Here is a 23387-nt window from a genome sequence, read left to right on the forward strand (position 1 = left end):
TCTCGATCTGCAAAGAAAAATCTCTTACCTTGATTTTTTTTTAAAAGCCAAGTCAGAGTCAGAGCTATCACTTTCACATAAAGTCATGTAAAGGCCTAAAACAGGATCCACATATGTAGGTTCGGCCCAAAACGTATTTTGTATCTCCTTTAAAATTTTGATGGTTAGCAGAAATCAGAATATCAGTATGTGACTTTTCAAAAACAAATATTCCTTAAGAGTAAACTCTTCCACTGGGTGTATTGAAGCCATCAAACAAATAAGCTTTTTTGGCAGGTGTTGTAACAAAGGAAATTGGGGAATAAGAAGCACAACATTATGGGTAAGTGTTTCCGGTAGTTATTTGATGTAGAATTTGTATTAAGATAATGAATCTAGTTATTAACCAGTCAGCATAGTTCGTACCGGCCTATAAACCGCATTTACTTGTGGAGTTTATCATAATTAGGGGATTTGTGTCGAATGGAAAAACAATATTAAAAATGTTATAGTGATACCCATTTGTTTTCTTTGAAGTTTCTCTCCTAGACCTAGTGTAGAGTGGCTCGCAATTTTATGCGATGTAACATGCGAATATCGTTACCGTCTAATTAAAAACTTATGTCAAGTAGTCAAATAAAGAAACCCTAGAAGTAGAAGACTACGAAAATAGGGTTCGGCGAATTTGTCTCGAGTCGCTAACAAACATGCATGATGCATCACCTTCCACTATGGCTTACACGAGTTTCCATTTTTTTTCTTTCTTAAATCTTTTTTTTTTTTTTTTAAATCTAGTTTTCGATACAAACTTTAAGTTTGGTTTAATTTTCTAATTCACTGTTATATTTGGTAAAGTTTAACTAAAAAAAGGTCATGTTTATCATCTATATATTTAGGGAAATATGTAGACTAACGTAAGAGCTTTTGTTTTGGGTTAATTAGTAAAGTTGTAGAATAATCAAACAAAAAAAAAAGTTGTAGAAGAATATTCAGTAAATAAATAAAAATTAATTAATTGATTTACCCAAAAAAAAAACGGAGGAAAGATCTGGTCCATCCAACGGCTGGTCAAATTAAGAAAACATTCTACATAAATTCAGGATTCAAGTTGCAGAAAATTATTATTTCGTGATTTATGAAATTAAAATTTCTAAAGCTTCAGATTTAGGGGATGTTATTGATTTCTAATTTACAAGGAATTTTGATGATTTCAATTAAATCCTTAAAATGAAAGAAATGAAAGATTTTAAATGATTGTTAGAGAGTTTTTTATAATCTTGTTGATTAGTTTTTCATAATCTTGTAAAGTTTCTCAAATAATCTCTCTATTTTGATAATACTTTCCATGACTTTATTTTATAAAGAAAAATGAAGGAAGTCATGAACCAATAACACAATAATTTAAATCATTAACAATCATAGATTCTTTTGTTTTAATTGAATAACACAAAACTTATAATGACTTTATAAAAGTATGTATCTAATAACCCAAAATTTATGAAGACTTTAGATTACTTTTTATAAATCTTAAATGAATAACACAAAACTTTAACATACTTTTAAAAAATCTTGATTGAATAACAATAGATTTTACATGACAATTTATATCACTAAAACTCTTCTGAAATCATAAACGAATAACACCCCCTTAAAGTGTTACTATATCAAAATCATATGTGTATTATTATTGGATAGAACTATACTATGTATTTGAACATTGAATTGATATTGTTGTTTTTATAATCTACAAGGCCACAAAATCCTCCAATATGAAAACCACCTCTCACAGACTGGGTAAAATGCAATGTGAATGGGGGCATATCTAAGGAAAGGATTCTGATCTGAGTGAATTGAGAAAAAGTCTTCCAAATCTATGTTCCACTATATTAAAATACAAGAAAAATTTTGAACATCTTTTTCTTTTAAATAACAATTACCCTTCACTAATTTAATTAAATCTAAGAACTAAATAACCAAATACAGAAAATAAAGAAACTAGTCTTTTCTTTTTGTAGATAACAAAAACAAAAGAGTAAAATGACAAATTAGATTACATGAATTCATGTGAAGCGCTAGAGAAGGATTCACGAGGAAGTGGTGGTCTCTTCCTGATATTGTTAGTAGTCGTAACGTATCTTGAAGAAAAAGCATAAAACCGCAAGTAGTAGTCCTCATCATCAGGAAGTGTACCACACGCCCCTCCGTCGAAGTTGAGTGAATAGCTCATTGGATCGTACCGGCATTGCAAAGAGCTCCCTTGTCTCCGAGCCGTCGACGTAGCCAGCAACAACCTCCCTTTTTTCTTCAGTTTTCTGATGAGTCTTGCAAGGCACGTGACGCAGCAGTTTGGCGTCGGAGTTGGGACATTGGACTTCTTTGTCACGGCGGTTGCGGTGGTAGCCTTGCCGCCGTGTATATGCCGGGAAAATCCCATTTAAGTGACTTTGTCGGACAGAGGAGAGTGTGTGTGTGTGTGTGTTGTTGAGTGTTATAATGATGAAGAGAATCTAACTGATAACCTGACAAGCGTATGTATGTCTATATTTATAAGTATAATATCTTTATACAATCCAAATTAATATGTTATTAATCTACTTTAAGATAAAGACAATACTATACTCATTTTGGACCCAAACAAAAGAAAATCTCATTGCTACTTGTTTTAGCAAAATATTAAACGTTTGATTGGAAAGAGTGTATAAATAAATTACACAAGGTATTGTGGTAGAAATGTTAACCATAATTAAAAATTGTAGAACCAAAGTTAAGTTCTTGTATACTACCGTTTCAATTCTATGGTTAGCCACTTCTTCTATAATTTCATAGATATTTTTTGAGTATCACTTCGAGATTCCTCGATCATAACGAAAATAATGTACAAAACTATATAGTAAAGTTTCTCTATAGATTTGTTTTTCAATTGTATTTTATATGTAGGTCCTAGCCAATAGCCACGATTTTATAAAGTTTTATTTTCTTCGTTTCACATTCTGCGTTTTTAGATCCATTATCTTAAGATTTTAACGGTTAACTTTTCTTACACTTCGATAGCTCGAATTATAGTTAATAATTTCATATAATTACAACCGTAACAACGGCATTCGACATATACCTAATCTATCTTTAACCAAGAAGATATATGTACTACAATGTTTTCTCTATATTGATCAAAAATTAGTTGTCGACTTCCACTGAGTTTGTGTGTTTATAATTGTAGTATATTAAATTGACGACTAAGAAGTAAGAACCCACTATCATAGCCTAATTAAACTTTATCGAAATTAAAAACCTATTACACATACGGTAACATGTATTTACAAGGGTTGCATTAATTCTTTATGTACACTATGTATTGAATAGTGAATAAATTATGGTAGGTAAACAGTGCACATGGCTAGGATCAAACACATGAAGCTGAGTCAATACTTCGTCTTCTTTACCATCTTTTCCACTCTCATAAGTCATATCTCCCCTTTGTCTAATTTATTTATTTATCTCAGTAGCATTGGCACATTGTTTTCGATGGTTGGTTTATTTTTTAATTCATTTTAGTCGTCGTAACACATATTTATATATCTTGTGTTTGTGCGGGCACAAATGGATATAATTTCAAGGTTTAACGGAAAAGAAAAAAGTAAGTAACCGGCCCATGTGATAGCCTTACAAATATATGAGTGTATAAGCTAATTGCATAGAAATATACGCCTGTTAGTGTCAAAAACTAAGAAATATATGCCCATAATATAGATTTTGAATTTAAGAAGATGATCGATCTTAACCAAGTTCATACAACTCTTTGGAATCTGAAAAAGAAATTACCAATATTTACTATATATTATAAATATATAATAGCTAACCACATCAAGAATGTACTCATAAAGCATACAAGCAAAATAAAGTAAATATAAACTATAGTCTTAAATCCTCATCAAGTCATCATCATTGACCAAAAGTATATACATAATTACATATAGCCTTAGTGTGTAAAGCACGTGATCAGCAATGTAATTAGCACTGCCCATCATTTGAACCATCAAACTTGTTAATAACAAATTATTATGTCAAGACTCGAGAGAATTCACTATAAGATATTATAGTTGCTTATTCTTCTAATCGAAGACAACTTATATTCTTAAGAAAGTTTTGTTGGCTCTCATTCATCACTTTGTTTAGAACAATTCTGCAAATTTCCTCAAAAGATAAATAAACGGGGGAATAAGAGAGTGACTAGTGAATAAAAGTCAAACATGGGACTAAGTAGATTTCCCTTACATGGAAAGAGATAAGAAGGAAAAAAGAGAGTAAACCACTAGATATCAATTCCAAATGCAAGAAAGACTCTGAATCTTTGGCCTTTCTCGTTGGTCATCATTTAGAGATCAATATAACTTGCTTTGACCTGCAGTTTCTGAAGATCCATCAGCATTCTCGCTTTGCTTTTATGCCTCCAAGCTCTTTGTGAACATCATTGTTGTGGAACCCATCCTGTCATCTCCAAACCCACATGCTTTGAAGAATGGCCTGACAAAAATGTTTCTTTCTCATCAGTACAAATGCATAAGGATTCTGCATTCACTAAAATCAATCCCACACATATTGTAGATATCATTAGTAAGCTACTATCACCAAATTCTTGGTCAGAATAGATCACACTACTATATCCTTCGATCCTAAACCTAGTGTGAAAGGACACAACAAAGAACTGACAAGCTACTAAAGATGGGTATTAGTTATCTCAGAGGAAAAAGCGGTACCTTTCATCCTCGAAGCAGAGAGCTGCTATGTCGTAAATGTCTCTGCTTGTGAGTAGCCTATTGTAACAGTTTTTGATGAATGAGGATCTAACCTTTAAGAGAAGTTTAAGGGTTTTAAGTAAAGCAAAATCATAGTGGAAAATACCATCAGACCTGACAATTCTGTTTACTATCAGTTTACCAATCCCCATCCTTTGTAGTGAAGGTAAAACCTGGAAAACACTGAGACCAAATCACATATCTTAGCACCAAACAGAAGCTATTACAGCTCGACTAGACCAGGTAATGAAGCGAATTCCACTATATAACCTGTTAAACTTGTGCTATAGGTAAAAGTACCATTAGATCATGGATAGAAGCGGTCAAGCCATAATCAGAATAAGCACGACCGAATCCAACAAGCTGTCCATTGGAAGGAGTGAGAGGCACCGCATTCTGAAACAAGTCTCCCAGAAAACTATCATCCTTATTTTGTCTCCCAAATTCTGAAGTATACAAAGAAGAAGATAAACTTTCTTCTTCTGAATACAAAACCGCATCATCAACATCCACGTGTTGTGGTTTGCAAAACACAGATACAATAACATCACTGCGAGAGATAGCTCTACGCAGCTTTTTCATGTCAACAATCTTTTCAACGTTGCTGTCTTTCTCAGACAAACGGTTGCAAGAATGGTTACAAAGTGAATACAAATTCCTCAATTCCTCTAGATTTATGTCTTTCTTCAACGTAGAGATATATATAGGTATCGATCGAGGCAATGCCGATGCAGCATTATCAGATTTTCTCCTCCTTGCCCACCTCAACTCCATAGATACAAGAGAAGACTTACCAACACAACCCACCAAACCCATTTCCTTAAGCAATCTTGGTCACACAATAATGCACCATCTAATCAGGAAACATGACATGATAATCAAAACTCACAGTACCAATTACCAAACCTTACAGAAATCTATCAAAGAGTTATTTCTTGAAGAGAAACTATAGACTAAACAAAATACACATTCTACTCAAAGATTCAATTTTTACGTTTACAATGAACAAAAGATTGCAAATTTCTCAGAAATCGAGCTCAATCAACATTCCAAGACTCAAAATTTCATGAGAATACTAACTACCATAAGCGTAAATCTCTATGAATTATCTGATTAATGATAAAAATATGAAACCTGGGGAAAGTTCTGTCAAATTTCTCGAAGAAAATCAACCATTTTTGCTTCTAAACTCACGATTTTTCCATCAGCAGAGGTGAAGAAGAAGAACACCAAAAAAATGTGTGGCTCAAGATTTTTTCTCGTGCAAGAAAAATTATCCGGTTATCGACGAAATGGATCCGGTTATCGAAAATAAAAACAGGTTTAAGCAACGATAACCGGAGGAAGAGGAGAGAAGAAGAAACCAACATAACCGCGAGTATAAAAAAGCGAGTACGACGGCGAGGACGAAGACTCTTTGCCCAAAGATCTGACTCTGTACTCGCTTCCGGTCGTTTCTCAACTTCCCAAGTCTTCTTCATCATGTAATAAACCTTTCCTTTTTTGCCCTCCCAATTATATCATCTTTGCACTTTAGTTAATTAGTTTCTGATTTTGTCTATTTCATACTGTAATTCTGTAAATAGTCTCTCGATCTTCATTTTGAGTTTGCTTAAATATCATTTCTGGGTTTTTGCTTTGGTTCCTAAATTTGTTTCTATTTTAAGTGATGAAGATTGGAGCTGACTTTGTTGGTTTTGAATGGTTGACTTATCATGTTAAAGATGATTCATTTATGTATTTGAAGTTGTTTTTGCTTACATTTTGAGGTTTTAGTATTCTGATTTTGCTGATTATAAGTTTCATCTGGTCCATTGATACTCAAATTTATGTTTTTCATAAAAGTTTGCAACTTGGAAACTGATCATAGTGTTTCAACAGGTATAATTTGATCAAACAAGCTTTGGTTTAGAGGGGTGAAGACTTTTAACTAATCAGGTATTGATTTCGAAATGTCGTCAGGAGAGTGTAGCAATGTGCAGTTAGATGATCATAGGAAGAATAACTTAGAGATTGATGAAGGGAGAGAATTTGAATCAAAAGAGGAAGCTTTTGAGTTCTACAAAGAATATGCTAACTCTGTTGGTTTTACTACCATTATTAAAGCTAGTCGTCGTTCAAGAATGACCGGGAAATTTATTGATGCCAAGTTTGTTTGTACGCGATATGGAAGCAAGAAAGAAGACATAGATACTGGTTTAGGTACTGATGGATTTAACATTCCTCAAGCAAGAAAACGTGGTAGAATTAACCGGTCATCGTCGAAAACCGATTGTAAAGCTTTTTTACATGTTAAGAGAAGGCAAGATGGGAGGTGGGTTGTTCGTAGTTTGGTAAAAGAACATAACCATGAAATCTTCACTGGTCAAGCTGATTCCTTAAGAGAATTGAGTGGGAGGAGAAAACTCGAGAAACTAAACGGTGCTATTGTTAAAGAGGTGAAAAGCAGGAAGCTTGAGGATGGGGATGTTGAAAGACTTTTAAACTTCTTTACTGATATGCAAGTTGAGAATCCTTTCTTCTTTTATTCCATTGATCTCAGTGAGGAGCAGAGTTTAAGAAACATCTTTTGGGTTGATGCAAAAGGTAGATTTGATTATACTTGTTTCTCTGATGTTGTATCTATTGACACTACATTCATCAAGAATGAGTATAAACTGCCTCTTGTTGCTTTTACTGGCGTGAACCACCATGGACAGTTCCTGTTGCTTGGTTTTGGATTATTACTAACGGATGAGTCTAAATCTGGATTTGTTTGGCTTTTCCGGGCATGGTTAAAAGCGATGCACGGATGCAGACCTAGAGTTATACTTACTAAGCATGACCAAATGCTCAAGGAAGCTGTCTTGGAGGTGTTCCCATCTTCTAGACATTGCTTTTATATGTGGGATACTCTTGGCCAGATGCCGGAAAAGCTTGGTCATGTTATCAGACTAGAGAAAAAACTTGTGGATGAGATAAATGATGCTATTTACGGGTCTTGCCAGAGCGAGGACTTTGAAAAGAATTGGTGGGAGGTAGTTGATAGGTTTCATATGAGAGACAACGTGTGGCTTCAGTCGTTGTATGAAGATAGGGAATATTGGGTTCCTGTATATATGAAAGATGTATCTCTAGCGGGAATGTGTACAGCTCAGAGATCAGACAGTGTGAACTCTGGTTTAGATAAATACATTCAAAGGAAAACTACATTTAAAGCATTTCTTGAGCAGTACAAGAAGATGATACAAGAGAGGTACGAAGAGGAAGAGAAATCGGAGATTGAGACATTGTATAAACAACCGGGACTTAAGTCACCTTCACCATTTGGGAAGCAAATGGCTGAGGTATACACTCGTGAGATGTTCAAGAAGTTTCAGGTGGAGGTGTTGGGAGGAGTTGCTTGTCATCCGAAGAAAGAAAGTGAAGAAGATGGGGTTAACAAGAGGACTTTCAGGGTTCAAGATTATGAACAGAACCGTTCTTTCGTTGTGGTCTGGAACTCTGAATCATCTGAAGTTGTCTGTTCTTGTCGATTGTTTGAGTTGAAAGGTTTTCTTTGTAGGCACGCGATGATTGTTCTGCAGATGTCAGGGGAACTTAGTATTCCTTCTCAGTATGTGTTGAAGCGTTGGACAAAGGATGCAAAAAGCAGAGAAGTCATGGAATCTGATCAGACTGATGTAGAATCAACTAAGGCTCAACGGTACAAGGATCTTTGTCTCCGTTCTTTAAAACTGAGTGAGGAAGCATCTTTATCCGAGGAGAGCTATAACGCCGTGGTCAATGTGCTGAATGAAGCTTTAAGAAAGTGGGAGAACAAGAGTAACTTGATCCAAAATCTTGAAGAGTCAGAATCGGTTACAGCTCAAGATCTTCCAATACATGAAGAACAGAACAATACATATGACATGAACAAAGACGATAATGTCGCTGACACAGGACAGGTATTGTTTTCTTCTCAGCTGGTTTCGTGGAACAAGACTATTAATCTCCTGATTTTTATCCTTAAGGCCTGTATTTGGTCTAACCTGGCTTTCTCTTTGTCTAGGAATATTCATTGCAAGAAGTCTGGAAAGTAACTGCTTTGCAAGAACAAAGAAACCGATACTCGATTCTCGATGACTACCTCAGTGCCCAACATATGTCTCATGAAATGGTATACGAAAATAGTCCTTTACACATTTACAGTATTAAAAGGTTCAAATTTCAAACTTAGTGCCTCTATGTGATTCACAGGGACAAATCAACTCGATGGCCTCAAATCGCAATGGATATTGTTCTGTCCATCAAAACATACACTCATTGCAGGGGCAATCCATAACTCACCCAAGGCTTTATGAAACTGTAAGTTGTTCTCTGAATGAGTCATCATGACCCTATTTTGATCCCATATATGAATTATAGCAGGTTTGATTGAAGTCTATGTTTAAAAATTTATGGCAGGAACAATCAAGTTTCAGACCAGAAGCTATGTATGAAAGACTACAAGATATGGTAAAAGACTTGAACTAGACTTTAAAAGTCAACTCAAAAATTTCACGTGTTTCTCTGTTTACAAAGGAGTGAAAAGAGTTAGTGTTTATATTCATGAATGTTAGGGACAATCAACTGTTAGACATCATCCTCAGCAACATTGCAATGCTTCGAAACATCAACACTCCAACAGGAATTTCTCTCACTGAGTCACTAGCTCTGCCTTTTTCGAGCACTAGGATTTAAATTGTGAATTTTTCTTAATCTTTGATTTTTACTTTTGATGATAAAAATGAATATATGTACATAAACAAATGTGGCAAATAATAATATATGTATAATTTTGATGTTTTCTTAATTTTTCGAAATCTTTAAATTACACTTCAAAAATATTGTTTTAGATACAAAATAACTTCATGTATATCAAAAGAAGAAAAATCACAAACATTGGTGATCAAGTGTGATGCTTAAATTCTTACTCAAGAATGAAATTTCTTATCAACATTTTTGACAGCAGGTAATAAGAAATTCATGATCAATCCTGATAAATCATCATCATATATATTCTCCAAATGAAAAGCTTCCATATATGCAACTATCCTGCGTACATTTCTGAAAGTTGCTTGAAAATAAAAAATAAACATAGATGATTTAAAACAGTATATATAAAGATGCATTGACCAGTAAACGATCGAGAGAACCGAAGAGACAGGAAATCATCAAAGTCAAAGTCTTCCTATAGGATCATGCTTGATGTTATCACCATTTGTCGCTTCTTATAAAATTGTTAATATTGTTCATAATATATAGTTCTTCGAACATTTCTGAGAACTGAGTATTGTGGTTTCTGGTCAACACATTTGACCAACTCACTATTGACTCTTCAAGACAGTGCTGTATTTGTAGTTTTTGTCATTGACATTTTTTTTATATACTTTGATGATTTGATGAAGTACCTATTCTAATCCACACTTCTAGTGCTATCGGCCCCAATACGTATATCTGAACTGTAACACTTTTGTATTTTTCCGAATAGCGAATTTAATAGATGAACCTTTTTTTAAAAAAAAATGGGGAATTTTACAGAATTAATGAGTTTGTGCACAACTTTCGTAGACCTTCAAAGTTTATATATCATAATTATCCTCATATTTCTTTCTTTTTTGATTAAAGTAAATTTTATAATACAAAATTATAGGCGTATACGATGATAGTGTTTTTTGGTGACTTCTACAAACTACAAGCTTTGTATTTATTTTATTTTATACCTTTTATTGTACACATATAACATATAGTTTATGAACGGGAGGAAGCTTCATCAAATAAACAACCCACCGCCTAATTGACGGGCAAGTGACAGCTCTTTAACGGTAATTAAATTTATTTTAGGGTTTTGTTAAGAATGACAATACATACTTACGCGTGATTTTTCTTAAAATAATCGACGGACAAGTGAATCACGTTGGAATGATATACTATACGATGAAATCGATTATTGAATAATTTAGGTTTTAATTTTATTATAATCTTAAACTTATAACGACGTAAGCAGCTTCTCGTCATTGCTGATCATCACACTTTATATCAAATCTTCAGAAACAAAATTTATAAATTGAGAGTTTGCATCAGTATTTATTTTCTTAATTCTGAAGCAAATATTAATTCAGTGTTTGATAAATAAAAAAACCATGAAAGGGTGTAAACATTAACTACAAATGCATATACTATCGTTAAGATTCGAATCAGTAAGTAAAATTTGGATAATTCAAATCGATTATCTTAATAAATACATATATAGTGTTAGCTTTCTTTTTCAGCTTGTATACTTCTGTAATGATGAAAAAAAAAATCAATATCACCATAGACTTGGTAAATTGCTGGTAAATGCATCATACAAATTTAAAATCATAATCATGAGAAAATTATTCGTTTATAAAACAATATACAAAAGATGCATTGACCAGTAAACGATCAAGAGAACCAAAGAGACAGGAAATCATCAAAGTCAAGTCCTCATATAAGATCATACTTGACGTTATCTCCATTTTTCGCTTTCAAAATTATTTTCATTATCACTCCATCTCTATCCACCTAAACTACTAATATTTTTGTACATATATAAATAAAAATATTGAAATTAACCTTACATACAAGTTAACGCTCTTATGAAAAGCTAGTTTGAAGCCTGACATACATTTCGGTTATTACTAATTTAGTATATGCGATAAAACTTCTGAGGAAAAAAAGATGATACATTACAATTTAGTTTAAACCAACAACATGGTTTGATTGTCATAGATCATTTTGGATATATTTTCCTTTTTAGCAATAAAAATAACTAAATGGAAGCTTAATTTTATTTAGTCTAGGAACTTTTGGTTACAAACAAACTATTATCTTTTTTAGAATAACTTATTCCGGGAGATATATTTAGTTGATTTTAGTACGGTTGATTTGGAGGATGTATGTCATCAAGTTCTCTTCCAGTAGAAAATGATTTATGATTTATTTTTCGTCTATTGAAAAAGTTACAATAATTGAATTAGTAGTGAAAGTTATACTAGTTCAATTAAATTCTTACTTACACTTAGGAAACCCACCATCAAAGTCAAGACTCAAGAGAACAACCTTTTATATAACCAAAAGTGTACAATTTAGCATTAAATAAAATGATCACAATAAAATTTGGAATCCTGGTCTTCATCAATTTAGTGAATCCTCAGCTATTTCTTACACCATAAATTAGTTAAATTAAGAAAAAGATTATGCTAATACTTAAAATTCAAATACTTATTCAACACTCAAATGATTTACACACTGCCCAATTTATTATATTGAAGTTATTTGTACATAAACATATTAAAATCCTCAAAGGTACTAGTCAACGTCAACGACCATCAAGACTTAGCTACATCTCCTTCCCGCATATAAAGTAAAACCTTAATCCTACCTCCTATGCAATGTATACAAGCTACACCAAAGAAAAAAAAAATTGACAAACAAATATAAAATCCCTATGAACAACTCTAGAGAAGACCAGTGGTTACAACACTATGAGCAACAAAATATTCAAGAGATTACTCCGTGCTTCAACGCCATTAACATCGCGTCATCGTCGGGATCTTCCCTTGGAGACGGTGGTGCCGCGGCACATGAAGCTGCTGGAAGGAGATCTAGGGCTTCGAGGAGAGCCATACCAACAACCCTCCTAAACGCAAACCCTAGCAATTTCCGAGCCCTAGTTCAGAAATTTACCGGACGTTCTGCCGGAGGTGAATCCAACCGCAGAAAAGGTCCGGTGACTTTGGATTTCGGGTCTCCCACTACAATCTCCAAAGAAGCTATCTTTCCAGTCTCAAGCGATCGAAGTAATAACAATCTTGATCATGTGGTCAACCAACACGTGAGTAACGAGCAGCGTCACGTGACTTGGTCAGGTACAGAATCAATGATGTCGTATCAGTTAGGCGAGGAAACTAACTCGGCGGTTTACAGCAGCGGGTACGATGATCAAGATCTTCCGAGGGAATACTCCGGGAATAGTAGCTATGATGAAAGTTTGGATCACATGGATTATTATCAAGATTTCCACCGTGAGACGGCAACATTGGAAGAGTTTATGATGAGAGATCTCGATTTATAATATAGCTTGTTTTTAGTCATTAGATATTATGAAGATGATAATAATCATGATCATCATAATGTTACTTAGGGGAAAAACAAGTTTCTTAGAAATATTACTTTACAATTGATTTTCTAATAATATTTGAAGAAATAAATAAAATATGTTCCAAAAACTTCCAATATATGATGTGAATTTTGTACGAATCACTTGAATTCAATTAAAGGGTTACGTTGAAAAATTAAAATGGATTTGGTATGGTGAATTACTTAAAAATTTAAAAAGTTTTAGATCTAGGAAGGAGTTTAGTTAGAGCATCTCCAAAATAGAGTAGTAACTTAATCTTAGAGTTGGTTTTTTCTCCAATCTTATTTTGTTTTGGAGGTGAAAATAAAAATCTCCAAATTTTGATGTAAAATGAAAATACAAAACTCCAAATATGCTGTAAAACAAAAAAAAAAAGACAACTCCAAATATAAATAAAAGTTTGGATATTTCTATTTTGGAGTTAGAAATGAAGATAGGTTGAAGAATTTTTTTATTATCTCAAAATAGAGTTTAAAGATGAATATGGGGGTTGCAGATGGTCTTACCATACTACACAACTCGTTTATGTGTTGTTTGTACCTAGTGTTACTGATAATCCAACTCTGTTTTCTAAAAATTAATTCTAGTTTGCAGTACGTTAAAACGATTTTGATTGATATAACAGATTTGATAAGTATATAAATCGTTTAAATTTCGTATATTCATAAAATAATTTAATTTCTATATTTAACATAATAAATTTAAAATTAAGTAAAACGATTTTTGAAAACAACTTGTATTTTTCACCAATACAACCTTTGAATATCTCAATGCACTTTTTGAATCTTCCAATAATCAATGTAAAAGTACAAAGATTTTGAATCTTCCAATAATCAATGTATAAGTACAAAAGTTATGTTTTCGTATGTGCTTACGTTCCCATATATGTAAAACAAAATTCATTCATTTTGAAGACTTTTACAATATTCCTTAGGAATGATTCTTTTGAACTATATCTAATTAATATCGATTGACAAAAAAAAGATACATATTTCAACAGTCAGTTCCATTAAATATATCGGATAAACTATCGTAATTTCATAAAATGAAATTTACTGGTTTATGGTAATGGTACGTACTATTCTACTATTTTGTTAGTATTATTTAGGTTTAGTTTTAGTAATATATATGCGTACGTGTGAACTCAATAAAAAAAAAAAAAAGAATACTTTCATAACTAAACATGGAACAGTGACTATCAAAATTGAGTGAAGCTGTAAGATGATGTCGGAGACTTAGTCATATACTACTACGCGTAAAAAATTTATTTATCTTATATTGGCGAGAGTTTACAAAACATAAGAGAGTTATTTATGCTGTACTAGTGAAGCCGACAAAGAGAATGAATCAAAGAAACGGCCAAAAGCATCGTCAATTGAACCATTTCTGCAGTCAAAAGTTTTACTCGATTGCCTTTGTTTTCAATTGATCTAAAAATATTCATAAATTGAATTTCGTGGTCAAAGTTTATGACCAGTCCTATAGGTATATATCATAAAGTCAACTTCGCATCAATTATTGTTAAATTCTGTTCACATTTCACTCACATGCTTAGAATCTGCGTTTGACTTTTAAAAACTTTTAATTTGAATTTTCAAAACGTATATTGTTCATTTGTTCATACGAATATATACAACTTCTTTTTACTAAAAATTTGGAATCATCTTTATTATTAACATTCACGTAACGAATTTGGTAATCATCAAACAAGTAAGAAATTGTATATCATATCGTAAACTCCGTAAAAAAAAAAAAAAAAAAAAAAAGAGAATGGTAATTTGAAAAGAAACCTCTAATTTTTTATTTTGATTAAAACATAAAATTTATTTCGAGAAAAACTTTTGACATAAGCGTTGTCTCAAACATTTTGTTGAATACAAAAAGCCAATAAAAGAATAGATGAGAGCTTCTTCCTTATAGGCGAACCACATCGCCATACACGTTCATAACGTCGATCACCTTGATCTTGTATGGAGGTAAATACCGATTAATTCTTAGTAACTGCCTGACCTGATCCACAAGTTGACCATGACGCATTTTTTTTTAGCGTCCTACGGATTATGTATAGAACTATATCGTGTATATAGCAAAATCTATATATAGAGACATTATATAATATACATTTGTATGATGTAATGCAAAATAACCAAAAGCGTGTGGTCCAAAGGTTTGTTCAAAAGAAGGGTATGGAGTAAAGTAAATGATTAATCTTATGGATCCGTGTCAATTATCAAATTCCGTTATCCCCGAAAATTGTTATAGTTTTCTTTTAAAACTATTTGAAATGATCTAATTAACACAAATATTAAGTTATATATATATATATATATATATATATATATTTCGATATTTAGTTTCAATATCAGTATAGATCTACTCTAGTTATGACAGCAAACTGTTGTGATTGCACTTGTTAAAATTAAGAAAAGATAAAAGCGACTCTTGAGCATCAAGTAAGGACAATTAACATCCTCGACAAGCAAAACAACGACCAAGTCAATATAATCATAGCTAAATTCTAATTGTATCACCTAACAAAACAAAAACGTTTTATTGTATTTTTATGAGTTTTGAAAATTACGGCTATAGCGTGAAAGGTGAGACGTTTGTCTTTAGTCTTTACATGTCAATTTACGAAATGACGACTGAAATCAAATTATTCTACGTGTTTTGATGTGCATGGCGTTTAGCTTATTGTTTTTTTCGATATGCGATAATAGTTTTAAGTCTACCAGTTTTATATAATAAAATGGCTATTATATTTATATCTACTGTATATGATATTTACACCAATTTTAGCAACATGCTTCTTGACTCCGACTATAAGTAATTGAGATGGACCCAAAACAATTATAATAGTGAGGCCCATACAAGGCCCAAAGTGAACTGAATAACTAAGATACAGTTATCTCCGCGCCAACACAAAACGACGGTAAATTACTACTTGCCTGAGAAAATTTTGCCCCCTTTTGCTTCAATTTGTTGTTTCCTTAAACCCTTCAAAGCAAAATTAGGGTTTCTCTTGGTTTTCGCAAATTAGGGATTTTTTCTCTCGTTCTCATGAAAAGATGAGTTTGATTTCCAAATCCTTGGCAAGAATTGAATGTTCGCCATTTTTTTATCCAAGAGCTTCAGAAATCACTACCGGAAAACGGATAACCTCTCCGCAAATCCGTTTATACACTGCGGCGGCCGTCGGCGGGAAAACTGGAAATGGAGAAAGGAAACAAAGAGCCAAAGCACCGGCGAAAACTCCGGAGGCAGTGACACCTGTGAAACCGCTGGAGATTGCGTCAGTCACGGCGACGACGGAGAATGAATTGCCTCGGCCTAATGAGATAGCTTACGAGAGTGAAGTAGCGAATTGGGTTAATCTGATTGGATTTGTTGATCAACCAGTTCAATTCGAAGCTTCTTCTGATGGCAAATTCTGGGCTGGTACTGTTATTTCCCAGAGGTCTGCTTCAGATTCCTCTGGTTTCTGGTACTCTCTCTAATCTATACTCAAAGATGAGATTTTTATTTGTAACTTTGTTTGTGATTCATATTTGAAAAGGTTTTGGATTTTGTTTTGTCAGGATTCCGATAATATTTGAAGGCGATTTAGCTAAAACCGCAGCTCGATATGTAAGCAAAGACGATCAAATTCATGTGTCTGGGAAGCTGTTTATAGATTCTCCTCCTCCAAATATGACTTATGCACAAGCCAATGTTCAGGTGTGAGCTTTAAATAGTATTTGATCAGTTTTATGATACTTGTGAGAAGAGTACTATGTTGATTTGATTATCCCTCGAGTATGTATGAAAAGTTCCAGAGAACCTTTGTAACTTTAGGTGGTTGCTACTTGCTTTACAACAGGTATTGGTCCAGAATCTTAACTTTATACAGCCTATGTCCCCGTCTCCGTCGCCATTTATGGTTATGTCATCATCTGAAAAGGAAGAAAGTGGTATCAAGAAGCAGCCTGGTATGTCTCATGTAACATTTCCAATGAACAATTTTCAATTGGCGCTTGTGTTAGGTCTGAGAAAGGCTCTTAGGGAGCTACTTTTTAATCTCTTGTGATGTATTTAATGAAAAATGTGTTTTCTTGTGAAATCTTTCTGGCATACATTTGTTTTCAATGCTCTGATTAATGGTTTGTTAAATGAGTCTCTAGCTAGAGCTAAGCAGGATATAGTCATTGATGAAGCTTCAGATTCTTGGAATCACCTCATTGAAAATCCTAAAGAATGGTGGGATCACCGGGAAAATAAAGTCAATGGATTGGTAAATGCCCCATGTGCTTAACTATTCATCCTTATCTCACTCGCAATCTTTTGATATGGTGTCTGCTAAATCTCTCTACTAGTTTTCTGACTTCTTGGTTTTTCTCCTACATAGGTAAAACCTAGGCATCCTGATTTCAAAAGCAAGGACAGTAGTTTTTCGCTGTGGCTCAATAAGGCTCCTAATTGGGTTTTGCCAAAACTCGAAGGACTCGAGTTCGATGTTCTAGTCCCTAAAGCCAGAGTTGTAAAACAACTTAAAGGTAAAGTTCCCAGTCATTTCCATGTTCCTATGCAACTATACAAAGAAAGTTGTTTACAGTTATGTGGCACTTGTTCAAGTATGTTTGTATAAACTGAAATCTGGGCTGATATGTGTAGGAGAAGAATCATGGAAGGACTTGGTTCAGAACCCAGATAAATGGTGGGACAATAGAATCGACAAGGTAGGATACCAATATCTTTTGCTCGGTTTTTCATCAATCTTTCCAAGAAACTGACCTATTGTCCCAATATCGTTTTTGTTTTGAAGAGAAATGCAAAAGCCCCTGATTTCAAGCACAAGGAGACAGGTGAAGCACTGTGGCTAAACGAGTCTCCTACTTGGGTATTACCGAAACTGCCACCAGTCAAGAAGAAACAAGAAAGTATTGTCTTTTAGCTTTAGAAACATTATCTCCATGTAAAGAGCTCCAAGTGTTTACAAAATTCATCATTTCTATTCAAAGTGGTCTTCAAAGTTCCGTTTGATTTTTGGTTAGTAGACTGAATACAGTAGCTACAAGTGTGGACGATTCCAAATGTCTCAGGTAAAGCAAGCATATTAGGTCTTAAAAGAACTTCTAGAAAGAGTGTTTCAATTTCACAAGCGCAACCAACAACGTTAACAAGCTCAACTTAAGAGAAAAAAGGACTAACTATTGTCTTACAAAGTAGAAAGATGACTAAATACTATTTACTGTAAAACTTAATAAAAGGCCTTTGACACTTCTCTCCTTATTCAGCTCAATTCACTGCAGCATGCTCTCTGTCTAGTACCTTCTTCCCTGTGGAAACTGAAACACAGGACCATCTCAGTAACAAATATGGGGAAAATGGGGTACTTTAATGCCTGATGAGGATATCAAAAAAGAAAGATGCAAGATTCATTATTGATCGAGATCTTACTTGGTCAGACCCGGGCTGGCCTGCTGGATTATTGTTGTTCCAGTCTCGATTCCTCTGATCTGCCTGTGGGAATGTCTGATTCTGCTCTTGTCCTGGTCCAGAATACCCCTGACCATAGCCAGGATTTCCAGCTCCAGGTGCAGGACCTAAGTTTCCAGCTCCAGATGCAGGACCAAAGTTTCCAGCTCCCTGTGGATTGTAATTCCTAGGTCCTCCTTGGTTGTAACCACCTTGTGGCCCTTGACTATAGTTCCCAGATCCACCTTGACCGTAACTGCTTTGTGTTCCTTGGTATGGAGGCACTGGAGATCCCTGGACTTGATTGTAACCTGCCTGATATGGAGGCACTGGAGATCCCTGGCCTTGATTGTAACCTGCCTGATATGGAGGTGGTGGAGATCTCGGGCCTTGGTTATAACCTCCTTGAAATGGTGGAGGCGCTTGAGTTCCCTGACCTTGTCCTGGAGTGGCATAGCCCTGTTGAGGACCATAGCTCCCTCCACCACCTTGCATTGGTGGTTGCTGACCATACTGTGTGTTTCTTTGGAAGTTTTGGGGACCACCACTTCCTCCTCCTGAACGGTCAAATCTAGGACGAGGTCTTGCTCTGCCACTCTGAATCGGTGGTGGCCTGTGTGTTATCACTCCATTCTCGTATTTATCTCCTGAAAACAAGAAACATAATTTTGTTGATAGAGTCCCAACAACAAATATCCAAAATAAGACCAGTTTGTAAAAAAAACCAGCTCACCTCCATACTCTTTGTTCTGGGGATCAATGTAGGAATCTGGCAAGATGAAAACCACTCCGGGTAGATCTGTTTACATATACCAATAACAGAGTCAATATCTGGTGAAAAAAGTTGAATTCAAAAGAAAACAAACATAAATGATTCGAACTATATACCCTTGAACTTTTCTGATTCTTGTTCAGTCATGATTGCTTGAAATCCTTGGTAAGTAGTTGTGCTACAAGCATACATCCTTTGCTTAGCCTCTTCCACGCTGACTCAACCATAAACACCAAAAATGAATCAATATAATCGTCTTAACCAATATCAATACCAGAAGAAGATACACAAAAATCAAAGCAGAGCTATATAACAGTGAATGGAACCCTAGCAATGGTAAAGTTCTCACATTTAAGTAACTTACTGAATGATTTTTGGACAATTTAGCCAAAAGCAACGAATCTAAGCAGTGACAAAAATTCATCTACTAACCTGATGCCAAGTCCTTGGGCGCAAGTTTCTTCATAAGCAGCGACCATTTCTTCTGGAGACTTAGGAGTTTCCTCTTTGGAGAAATCCATAGTGATAAGCCAGTGATTATAATCACATCCTTCGAACAACACAGTGTCTTCCGTGATCTCATCACCTTCTTTGTAAAGCTTGTACTGCCTCGTTGAAAACAGTCTCGCCGGTGCTCGAGTAGCTACTTCCGTCGAACGCCCTATAACGGATCTCTTTAACACCGCCGCCGACACAGAAGGGAAATCAGACGCTGGTGTGATCGAAGAGCTAATTGATCGGTTAACATAGGAAGTCGCAGTGAGTAAAGCTCGTCGGAGACGGTGAGATATCATAGCCATCGTTGCCAGAGAAATTATGAAGGAGTGGAGAGTATTCTGGAAAGCTTTGGAGAAATGAAATTAGGGTTTTTGTGTGGGTTTTACAATATCTAAATAAATAGTAAATTACTTTTTAAGTCCTTATTGTTTCAAATGTTTTTAGTTTCCGCCTAAAGTTTCAAATTTATCACTGGGCCAAAAAACTTAGGCCTTAGCTTTTTACTATACCGCTGTCGTTTTATAACTCTCTGTTTGTTTCTTCTTCTTCTCCCTCTCTATTTCCGGCGACTGTGAATTATGTGGTCGGCGACGTTATCTTTCCCTTCTTTTGTGGCTTCTTCATCTTCTCTACCTAATTACAGGAACCTTAGGTTTCCAAAGATTAAAGCTTCGCTCTTTAATTACCCTCTAGCGAGCAAAATCATGGTCAGAAGTAAGATTCAGATTATCTTTTGGTTTATATTTGAATTCGCTTCTAGCTGAGATTAGGACATGGTTCTGTTATTGTTCCAAAAGTAATTTATGATTCTGGTTTGATTGAAATTAGTTGATTTGAGTCAGGATTGTGACGGTAGTCATATGTGATAGCTCTAAGCTCTTGTAGCAATCATTAGTGAAGTTGAAGTTGGTTGTAACTTCAACTTGGTAATTACTCTACGGTTCTGATGTTTCTTCACTTTGAATTTGTAGATTTACCGTTTTCTACAAGTGAAGATTTTCTAAAGAGAGAGTTTTCAGCTTTTGGAGAGATAGCTGAAGGTATGTTTGCGGTTTCAATTTTACTCTGTTTTGTTGCTTTAAGGTTCAGTTTTATGGCATTGATATGTTCACTCTTATACTTCAAAACAGTTAAGCTTATCAAAGATGAGGCAATGAAGAGATCAAAAGGTTATGCTTTTATTCAATTCACGTCTCAAGATGATGCTTTTCTTGCCATAGAGACCATGGACCGTCGGGTAAAAGCTTCTTTCAATCACAAGTTTACATTTTTATGTCTTGAAATCAACCTAAATGTTTCCCATTCCTCTGTTGCAGATGTACAATGGCAGAATGATTTATATAGACATTGCGAAACCAGGTAAACGTGATTTCCAAGGACTGCCTAGGACTTCTGGTCCACCTGAGAAGTCGGATGAGCCAGAAGAAGCCGCTAATGATGAGGTTGCTGATTGCTGGTATTAGTTGTTAGTATCAAGCTCACCAAACTGTAACTGAACTTGTATAAATCAGATGTCAAATCATGCTTTCTTATTAGGAATATGATCAATGTGAAGAATGTTGTTTTACTGATAAGCAATTATTGACACGGTTCCAGTTACAGCTCTATCGGTTTCTACAACCACCATATTGTTGGAGACATTGGTCACTGCATTTGCAGGGATCTGTCCGGATTGAGCGAAAAACGAATGCTGGTAATGGTTTATCCGGTTAGGGAATACCAAAACAGGGGAAAAATCAGCGATCCATCGTGTTCCATTTGCGGAAACCATGGCCTTTCCGGTTGTTGATTTCAGCATCATCCCTTCTGCATTGTTTTGATCAATCACAACTTGATTAATATCATGAAACTCTCCTTCTAGCTTGACAATCGGGAAGTTGTTTTTGGCGGTACCGCTAAACATGTTGTTGACGATGTTTACACCGGAAATCTTCCCGTGTACCGATCTCAAGACGATGTTTGCATCTCCTAAGAACAAAGCATTGGTGACATGAACATGGACAGGGTCTTCTATGACTATACCTGTGTAATCAAGGTAACAATTATCTATCCTCGTTAAATGTGATTTCACTAGAATGCCAATGCCACCAAACCATGTAGCTTTATTGTAGCAATGCACACCCGTAACCATATTTGCACCACCATTCAAAGAGATACCGATACCAGCCGAGAAAATCACTACATCCGTAATGGCATTGTCGTTACTCGAGATATCGATTCCTGTCCCAGTAAATCCTCTTTCTTCTCTGTCTCCTCCTACCGTTGAATGTTGCCCCAAGAAGGAGTTTGAAATGTATGTCTCATGACCTCCTTGGACTTTAATCCCTTGCGTTGTGAAATGGAGGAAATAACAATTGGTTATACGGATACGAGCTGAGTCAATCACCAAAATACCACCTCCTCGGAATCTTGAGTCGAAGAGAACATCTTGGAAGGTCACATCCTCATAGAAGATCCCAGAGCTCTGGTCTTTCTGATCGGAGAAAGACTCCTCTGGCGACATTTTCATTGGTTTCTTAGCGTTTGATGCTACAAGCTCAACTAAATGCCTATCACCAGGAAACAGTTCTGATGCCCGGAAAGTCCCACCTTTCACCTGAATTACACCGAACAATGTCTTAAAAGACTCAAACCTTTTCATAAGTTTCTTAAGTCAAATTTTAAAATGAGGGACTAACCACAAGATTTCCGCCACCGGAGGAAGGGAACCTGAGAGGTTTTCCGATCATGTAACTGCCACCTTGGAGATCAATAACTAGACCACCTAAATCAGCGACACGTGGCAGCATCTCAAGTCCAGTTTGTAACTGAAAAGCATCAGTTAAAGCTTCAAGTATTGCGTCACTACTGTCTTGTCCACCTGTAGGGTCAGCTCCGTAACCAATCGGGTATATCACCTTCCCAACCTGCACAAACCAAACTCACACACGCTCACAAATCACACACACGTGCCTGTAATACATTAGAAACTGAACAAGAGGACTTTACCATTTTGGGAGAGTGAGAAGAAGGAGAAGACACTGGTGAGAGAGTGGGAGTGACTGCGAGTCTTTCTTGAATCTTCTCTTGGAGCTTTAAAAGCTTGGTCATGTCTCTTCTTAAGGATGATGTCTCTTTAAACTCCATTGAAATCGTGATGAGAAACAGTAACAACAAGCTAATGAAGCTATAGAGACTCATCTGATTTTTCTTGACTCTTGTCTTGTTCTTGAGTGTGTGAGAGAGAGAATTTCTTAGGAATGATTATGAAGAAGATGCAGGTAGATATGTGCGTGTGTGTATATGTATTAAAAGGCAAATAATCTCTGTTATTAAATTTTGGTTTATTTTTTCAATGTACACCGACTCGAGTTCCAATCTATTAAATAGAAACACTTTAGAAGTTTTTGCTTTATTCATAAGAAAATGCAAAAAGATCAAAGCATGTTCGTACGAACCGCTCAAGTTCAACAAAGAAAGATCAAAGTATTTGAAAATTTATTCCTAACTGGCCTAATATCAAAAGTATTATGTGAAGTATGAAAAATCATCAATAAAAATAAAATGATTACTTGACGAGAAAATAAAATCATTCGTTTTAGACTTTGTTTACAACACATCTTCAGGCTTTATTCGTCATAAAGTTTGCTTTTCTTTTTCATAAGTATTCATCATTCAATAAGAAAATGATACTTTTATTTTCACACTTTTTGATGCCAAAAAAAAAACTTACAGAATAAAGTATGTC

At 34.9% G+C, this 23387-nt stretch overlaps 8 protein-coding genes across 22 annotated transcripts; 4 read left to right on the forward strand and 4 right to left on the reverse strand.

Moving 5' to 3' along the window:
- Positions 1 to 1783: 1783 nt before the first annotated feature.
- On the reverse strand, positions 1784 to 2495 carry AT4G19980 (uncharacterized protein). The gene has a single exon (NM_118116.2). The coding sequence runs from the start codon at positions 2411 to 2413 to the stop codon at positions 2030 to 2032; it is 384 nt and encodes a 127-aa protein (NP_567591.1). The 5' UTR covers positions 2414 to 2495; the 3' UTR covers positions 1784 to 2029.
- Positions 2496 to 4108: 1613 nt separating this feature from the next.
- AT4G19985 (Acyl-CoA N-acyltransferases (NAT) superfamily protein) lies at positions 4109 to 6149 on the reverse strand. Of its 7 annotated transcripts, none has more exons than NM_118117.4 (5): positions 5907 to 6149; positions 5073 to 5625; positions 4887 to 4945; positions 4734 to 4790; positions 4110 to 4500 (listed from the first exon to the last, which is right to left on the reverse strand). In NM_118117.4, the coding sequence occupies exons 2-5, from the start codon at positions 5586 to 5588 to the stop codon at positions 4419 to 4421; spliced, it is 714 nt and encodes a 237-aa protein (NP_567592.1). In that variant the 5' UTR covers positions 5589 to 5625; positions 5907 to 6149; the 3' UTR covers positions 4110 to 4418. The 7 variants fall into 7 exon arrangements, with proteins under 7 accessions (NP_001329420.1, NP_001329421.1, NP_001329422.1 ...); NM_001341386.1 differs by having other exon boundaries at positions 4114 to 4500; positions 4887 to 4955; positions 5907 to 5996; NM_001341383.1 differs by having other exon boundaries at positions 4109 to 4500; positions 4734 to 4945; positions 5907 to 6114.
- On the forward strand, positions 6091 to 9579 carry FRS1 (FAR1-related sequence 1). Of its 7 annotated transcripts, NM_001203847.2 has the most exons (6): positions 6126 to 6256; positions 6654 to 8698; positions 8803 to 8910; positions 8991 to 9098; positions 9198 to 9248; positions 9353 to 9575. In NM_001203847.2, exons 2-6 carry the CDS (start codon positions 6725 to 6727, stop codon positions 9434 to 9436), a joined length of 2325 nt encoding a protein of 774 aa, NP_001190776.1. In that variant the 5' UTR covers positions 6126 to 6256; positions 6654 to 6724; the 3' UTR covers positions 9437 to 9575. The 7 variants fall into 7 exon arrangements, with proteins under 7 accessions (NP_001328358.1, NP_001190776.1, NP_001328359.1 ...); NM_001341388.1 differs by having other exon boundaries at positions 6091 to 6256; positions 9198 to 9577; NM_001341390.1 differs by lacking the exon at positions 6126 to 6256 and having other exon boundaries at positions 6266 to 8698; positions 9331 to 9577.
- Positions 9580 to 12186: 2607 nt separating this feature from the next.
- On the forward strand, positions 12187 to 13212 carry AT4G20000 (VQ motif-containing protein). Its single transcript, NM_118119.3, has one exon. It carries the CDS (start codon positions 12244 to 12246, stop codon positions 12868 to 12870), a length of 627 nt encoding a protein of 208 aa, NP_193733.1. The 5' UTR covers positions 12187 to 12243; the 3' UTR covers positions 12871 to 13212.
- Positions 13213 to 15811: 2599 nt separating this feature from the next.
- On the forward strand, positions 15812 to 18001 carry PTAC9 (plastid transcriptionally active 9). 2 transcript variants are annotated; one of them, NM_118120.5, is made up of 7 exons: positions 15812 to 16420; positions 16515 to 16653; positions 16796 to 16904; positions 17097 to 17206; positions 17321 to 17468; positions 17587 to 17651; positions 17738 to 18001. In NM_118120.5, the coding sequence occupies exons 1-7, from the start codon at positions 16005 to 16007 to the stop codon at positions 17864 to 17866; spliced, it is 1116 nt and encodes a 371-aa protein (NP_567593.1). In that variant the 5' UTR covers positions 15812 to 16004; the 3' UTR covers positions 17867 to 18001. The 2 variants fall into 2 exon arrangements, with proteins under 2 accessions (NP_567593.1, NP_001031674.1); NM_001036597.2 differs by having other exon boundaries at positions 15860 to 16420; positions 16796 to 16908; positions 17101 to 17206.
- A 6-nt stretch (positions 18002 to 18007) lies between these two features.
- On the reverse strand, positions 18008 to 20040 carry MORF1 (multiple organellar RNA editing factor). 2 transcript variants are annotated; one of them, NM_202850.3, is made up of 5 exons: positions 19595 to 20040; positions 19279 to 19376; positions 19124 to 19189; positions 18373 to 19037; positions 18008 to 18260 (listed from the first exon to the last, which is right to left on the reverse strand). In NM_202850.3, exons 1-5 carry the CDS (start codon positions 19960 to 19962, stop codon positions 18237 to 18239), a joined length of 1221 nt encoding a protein of 406 aa, NP_974579.1. In that variant the 5' UTR covers positions 19963 to 20040; the 3' UTR covers positions 18008 to 18236. The 2 variants fall into 2 exon arrangements, with proteins under 2 accessions (NP_974579.1, NP_193735.1); NM_118121.4 differs by lacking the exon at positions 18008 to 18260 and having other exon boundaries at positions 18279 to 19037; positions 19595 to 20024.
- Positions 20041 to 20162: 122 nt separating this feature from the next.
- Positions 20163 to 21269, forward strand: AT4G20030 (RNA-binding (RRM/RBD/RNP motifs) family protein). Its single transcript, NM_118122.4, has 4 exons — positions 20163 to 20374; positions 20632 to 20700; positions 20791 to 20897; positions 20977 to 21269. The coding sequence occupies exons 1-4, from the start codon at positions 20239 to 20241 to the stop codon at positions 21121 to 21123; spliced, it is 459 nt and encodes a 152-aa protein (NP_567594.1). The 5' UTR covers positions 20163 to 20238; the 3' UTR covers positions 21124 to 21269.
- Positions 21176 to 22992, reverse strand: AT4G20040 (Pectin lyase-like superfamily protein). Its single transcript, NM_118123.3, has 3 exons — positions 22649 to 22992; positions 22339 to 22566; positions 21176 to 22256 (listed from the first exon to the last, which is right to left on the reverse strand). The coding sequence occupies exons 1-3, from the start codon at positions 22838 to 22840 to the stop codon at positions 21225 to 21227; spliced, it is 1452 nt and encodes a 483-aa protein (NP_567595.1). The 5' UTR covers positions 22841 to 22992; the 3' UTR covers positions 21176 to 21224.
- Between the last annotated feature and the right edge of the window lie 395 nt (positions 22993 to 23387).

The sequence above is a fragment of the Arabidopsis thaliana genome, chromosome 4, assembly GCF_000001735.4.
Source record: "Arabidopsis thaliana chromosome 4, partial sequence".
NCBI lineage: Eukaryota > Viridiplantae > Streptophyta > Magnoliopsida > Brassicales > Brassicaceae > Arabidopsis > Arabidopsis thaliana.